This window comes from Wyeomyia smithii, chromosome 1 (genome assembly GCF_029784165.1).
Source record: "Wyeomyia smithii strain HCP4-BCI-WySm-NY-G18 chromosome 1, ASM2978416v1, whole genome shotgun sequence".
Taxonomy (NCBI): domain Eukaryota; kingdom Metazoa; phylum Arthropoda; class Insecta; order Diptera; family Culicidae; genus Wyeomyia; species Wyeomyia smithii.
In genome coordinates, this window is record NC_073694.1 from 5,101,678 (window position 1) to 5,107,165 (window position 5,488).

At 38.6% G+C, this 5,488-nt stretch overlaps 1 protein-coding gene across 1 annotated transcript; it reads right to left on the reverse strand.

Annotated features, from left to right (window-relative positions):
• Nucleotides 1-1,588: 1,588 nt before the first annotated feature.
• LOC129733147 (sodium channel protein Nach-like) lies at nt 1,589-4,536 on the reverse strand. The gene is made up of 9 exons (XM_055694800.1): nt 4,072-4,536; nt 3,897-4,010; nt 3,751-3,831; nt 3,154-3,695; nt 2,987-3,100; nt 2,874-2,933; nt 2,733-2,817; nt 2,573-2,673; nt 1,589-2,435 (listed from the first exon to the last, which is right to left on the reverse strand). The coding sequence occupies exons 1-9, from the start codon at nt 4,107-4,109 to the stop codon at nt 2,425-2,427; spliced, it is 1,146 nt and encodes a 381-aa protein (XP_055550775.1). The 5' UTR covers nt 4,110-4,536; the 3' UTR covers nt 1,589-2,424.
• Nucleotides 4,537-5,488: the final 952 nt, after the last annotated feature.

A 5,488-nucleotide genomic window follows, 5' to 3' on the forward strand; every position in this document is an offset into this window, starting at 1 on the left:
AGCTTTATATCACATGAAGGTGCATTGTATTATGGAATATCTCCACTTCATGCATGGATACGGTTCCTTGAATGCCTACTACATATATCATATAGAATGGATGTAAAAAATGGAGAATTGAAAAACCATTGAGACCTTTGTATGACAAAAGAAAAAAGTATGTATAGGTACAGCTGTACGAAAAATTTGGAGTAAGAGTAGATCAACCAAGATCGGGTGGAGCTGGAACTAGTACTACAGGCAATATTTGCCGACGAGTATGTTCCAATCCTAAACTTTTAAGCAGCGTCCTGGGCATCGATGAAGAGTTGGTTATGAGATTTCGCAATATTTTGATCACTATCAACTGCCAAGAGGCTATAAACCCGGAGAAATTCGATATATACTGCAAGAAAACATATCGACTATACCTTGAAATGTACAGTTGGTATAAGATTCCAGCAACTATACATAAAGTTCTTGCTCATGCTGGACAAATTATTATGCATTCTCCAGCACCACTTGGTACATGAGCGGAAGAGGCAGCAGAAAGTCAGCATAAACAATTGAAAAAATATCGAACCCATCATGCAAGGAAACGATCAAGATTAGACAACTTACATGATGTTTTCATTCGTGCCATGAATGAATCGGACCCATTCATCAGTTCAATTTGGATAGCAAAAAGAAAACAGAAAAAAGTATCCCTGACTTATCCAGACGTCGTTAAAGGTTTTTTAATATTCGAAGACTCAGAAAGCTGTTCAACAGAGGATATCAACGAAGGCAATGCACTAGAAGAACTTATGGAAGCTGTGGATGAAATGGAAGAAAATTTCGTAGAAGACGTTATTGAAAAATATTCTAAAGAAGATGAAGATTGAAACAATATACGAAAGAAATTAAAACAACTATTAACAAGACTTGTTTTATTTTCACAATAAAAATAAAAACTTTGGCGTTTTATTTCATTCCTTCAAACTGTGTATCCATCAGAAAATTAAATTATATTATCTCTGTCACATAGTTGGAAATCCCTCAAATTTTAGATTGCTGCTAAAAATATTACAAAAAAAAAAAATAATATGTCGCTTTTTCATTGTCACCCTATTGCAAGACTGGCAAATAAAATTATACGGATATAACTTTTCTGGCAAGTGATCAATCTCTGCTTTTTGGAGCATAATTGAAGCACATTAGAAAAAACGTGTTTTTCGCATATGTTTCACTCTAGAACGCCTTGATCGGTATTCACCAAACTTGACACACATGTTCCTTACACACTAGAGGTTGTCAAAAGTCTATTAGAAATGGTGGGGCAGCCACTGAAAGGGAGAAGCGCTGGATTCCAAACGAATCCATCTTTTATTTCCTCTTTGCATATAAAAAAATACTCCCCTCTATTTAAATTTAACCGTAATATAGTCACAAATGATCCTAATTAACTTGTTTTGTTCATAACAAGTAGAAAAAATACCAGAAGTGTAGAAAAAATGATGAAAATATTTTTGTCCGCCTGCTTGTATGGAAACGTCCCATAGTGCGTTGTTCGAAGGCTTGTCTGCAAATGGAAGGGTGAAAAAAATTTATGTGTACAAATATCCTCGAAGGTCGACCGTTGTAAGCGATTTATGTGTTTCGCCATGAACACAGACAATTTTTAACAATTTTCTGCTGTGCAAAATCATAGCATTTTAAGCCGGCTTGACAAGGGGTAAATTCAATGCGAATTAAGTACCCGCTGTCGTTCAACAAAAACTTCCGTTCAACAATAGTTTTTGTTTACATTTTTCCATTCCGAATGAAGCTTGTTAATTATACATGTGTTACCTGTCCATCATTACCGGGTCACCTTGTGCAGAGCTGGACTGGACTGGCTGGCTTCGGACTGGCTTCGTAGAATAATTGATTTATTTCCAGGGGTGGTTACCTGTTTAATCGTTCATCACGAGCCAGTCAAGAACGATCGCTGAATAATAACAAACAAGTGAAAGTTGTAGTTCTAGTTGTTCTAGTAAAGTCCAACGTATTCGTTCGTGGTGAACAATGCGCCTCCATCGAATTCGGTGGAAATGGGGACGGATGCTAATTGAAAACACGGTGACACGTAGAAAAGCACTTAGTTTGGAAATTATCAAAACAGTATCTAAAGAGAGTCAAAAAATGCATGGTACGATTGATATCTAGCATTATAAAGCCCGATCCTATCACATTCGAAACTTTTTAACAAGCTGCTCTTCACCAAAGAATAAACAACGGCTGGATGTTTGCAACTTAACAGTAAGTAGCATTTCTTAAGACTTACATTATCACCACTTCTATGTTGACAAAGAAGAACAAACTAGGGCACAAAGTTTGCGTACTTTACAACGTGCGCTTATTCGATGTTGCATTGATTCCCAGCGCGACTTTTTCCTTTCTCGAACAGCCAGGGTCTCTTACAAATCATTCGAACGCTGCGAACGGTAAACACGACGATGTAAACGACAGTTAACAAGGAAGCTCCGAAAAAGAGTCCCACCAATCCGCCCAAAGAAACTGGAAGTTAGTTTTTTTTTTTGTTAAGAGAAAACATTTGTCAAAGATTGCTTACTGAATAGGTCGGTTTTTGTTTTCAGCGCGTTTCGCACGAATTTACTTTCCGGTAGGGATAGCATCCTAATTATAACTTGGTCCTGCTGATCTTCCGCTTCACTGTAAGTGATGAAAGTTAATTCAAGATTTTCCACAACTGCGAATTTGACGATTGTAACCTTTCCGAACTATAGATGACGATGAATTCCGGTTCGACACAGGATGAAGAACAAGAGCATTGTTTTCGCTGTTTCGATATTTCGGCTGTTGGAGGAGGTTGATTTTAAAACCTAGAAGTCCACTGTATGACAACAATTTACCTGATTTTTCCGTCAAACAAGTTAATCCCGCATAATCACAGATTGAACTGGGAAACTCAGCTTTAATAAATGACAGTTGTAATGTTTATGGTGAAAAAAAAATCAAAGCCTACCTTTCCTCAGCTTCGGCATCAAATGGTGACTGCAGTTGCAGAATTGCATTTGTGTAGCCATAAAACATTCCACCGCGCACGAGGCATAGCTATAACTGTTATACAGCCGTGACTCTGGAACAATCGGATGATTATAACAGTTTGATAACTGTTCAGATAAAACCTACTTTCATTAGAAATTTCCCACGGAAACCGACAGCCTCGACGCCCGATCGGAATATCCTCCACACTTGGGTGATTTTCCATCCCTATAATTCGGATAATAATTTCTTTCCCCGTTCCCAAGAGGACTGTCTCTTTCAACGATCCTTCCATATCGGCGAAAGGAACCGCATACTCATCATGCAAATAAATTTGCAAGTCCTCCCGAACTTCGAACCGTAAAACGCCCGGTCCCGTGTGTCGGTTGTTAACCAGTTTAACCGTCCTCTCCCGGGCACTGTTAAGCGTGTTAATACTATAGCATTCACCAAATTCCGTTTCCAGCGGGAGAAAAAGCTGACAGCAATCGAAGGGTTCATTCTGCCAGAAACAGTTTGCTAGCAGAGCGGTACAACTCAACCGGTACTTGGCTACTATTAGGGAAAGATTTTTCGGACAATCCAGACTGCCTTTCGTGCAATCTTCACACGAGAAGCAAGTGCCACCGTAAAACGCTACATCACTGATGACGCTGTCAAGCTTGTAATTCCGTTCCTGTCCGAATTCTCTTTAAAGGGGTGACGATTTTATTACTTTGTGGTATGACTTGGTAACATACTTACTGGTCAAGTAAATCGGCAATCGATTCGTCGTTCAGCACCTGACACACGGTGACGGCTGGAAACGTTGTATCCCAATGTAGGCTGAAACCGCAAAGAAAATCGAGGCTTAATTTGAGAACTTAAACCAGTCCACTCCACATGCTTACTAAGCTGTATCAATAGAAAATGTCAGTGGATTTTCTATGAACGATAATGTTAACTGTCGAGAGAAGGTAACTGTTGTGTAAGCCAACCCTGCGGTGAGAATAAGCCAGGTAAACCTTTAATCGAAATGTGTTAGTAAACACTATTTCCAAACTTGAAAGCTATGAATCGAATCACCTGCTCAGGTAAGTACGGATCCGTCTGTAGAATGGCATTGTACAAAATTAATGAACCTTCTAGTTTATCCCCGAATTTATACCCCAATACATAAGTTAAACAAAAACGATTCCTATTGTTTGCAGTAAAAGCATATGAATGGATAGATATTATGGGTAAATCATGCTAACACAATGGAATAATGGACTACTTTATATTCTTTGTGACATAATTAATGATTTTGGACGGTGTTTTCTAAGATAGTTGGCAATATTGGTCGGAATGAAAGAGGCTCGATGTACTAGAGCATTAAGCTTGAATTGAAAGAGTAAATTCTCACACACAAGCACGGATATAAATGAAAAGCATATCATTTGCTCCAATAGTGATACTGCAAATAATGTGAAGAAAACTCCAGGGCAATATCACAATAGATCAAATCACGGTGTCCAGCTAGACCGTTATTTAAAAAAAAAAAAATGTCCATCGAAGCCAACTATGAGGGTCAATTCTTGAGGTCATTTTACACCTCTGTTATAATTATGATTATTTACAACCGACTTAACTTTCCAAATTGGCTTAAATAAAACGGCTTCAATTTAATTTAAATGTTGCTTTCTGTGGAGTGAATGGGGATTATTGAAATTCTACTAATTGTGTTTTTATTGAAGAAAAGTAGGCGGGTTTTAAAACGTCAAGGTTTCAACTTCCAATTTAAAAAAAAAAAAAAAACAGAGATCTGTGTGAGTGTTTTATATAGCAAAGTAAAGCCTTGGTGCTACATTCCGTATCGGAATTCGACCTTCTGTTTTACTAAACACAGAGTTCGCAGCCGTACAGAACAATTGCGGGGCTAGCGCTACGATCCTACTGACACTAACAGTCTCTCCCGAGCCGGGACTCGAACATACGACGACTGGCTTGTTAGGCCAGCATCGTACCTCGAGACCAACTGGGAGTGTTTTATATAATCTATTCATAATTTAGGTGTGATTAAAAGTATTCGAGCTTCTGGAGTAAAGATCAAACCTGGAGTGCAGGAAAAATTAGTTCAAATGAACAGACAGTTTAAGGACCTGCTTGATGTCAATCAGTTATCTAGCATCACAGGAAAGGTGGGATCTTCGCCGGATCAGGTTGTTGCATATTGCGCTGATGTACCCGAACTGATAAACCGAATCAAACATTCAAGACTAACTGATGGTGATTATTTTGCAGTGAAAACAGGAATTGACGGTGGTAGAAACTTTTACAAAATAACTTTATCTGTGATTTATCCACAGATAAAGTTATTCCACAAATGGCGACGAGGGTCAGCTCTTCATTGTTGCACTCGCCCATAATCTCGCGGAAAAGTATGACAATATCTCTCTCATTTAGACAGAACTACTGGAACTGCAGGAGGTCGAATACTTGGTCGCCGGGGACCTCGAAATTA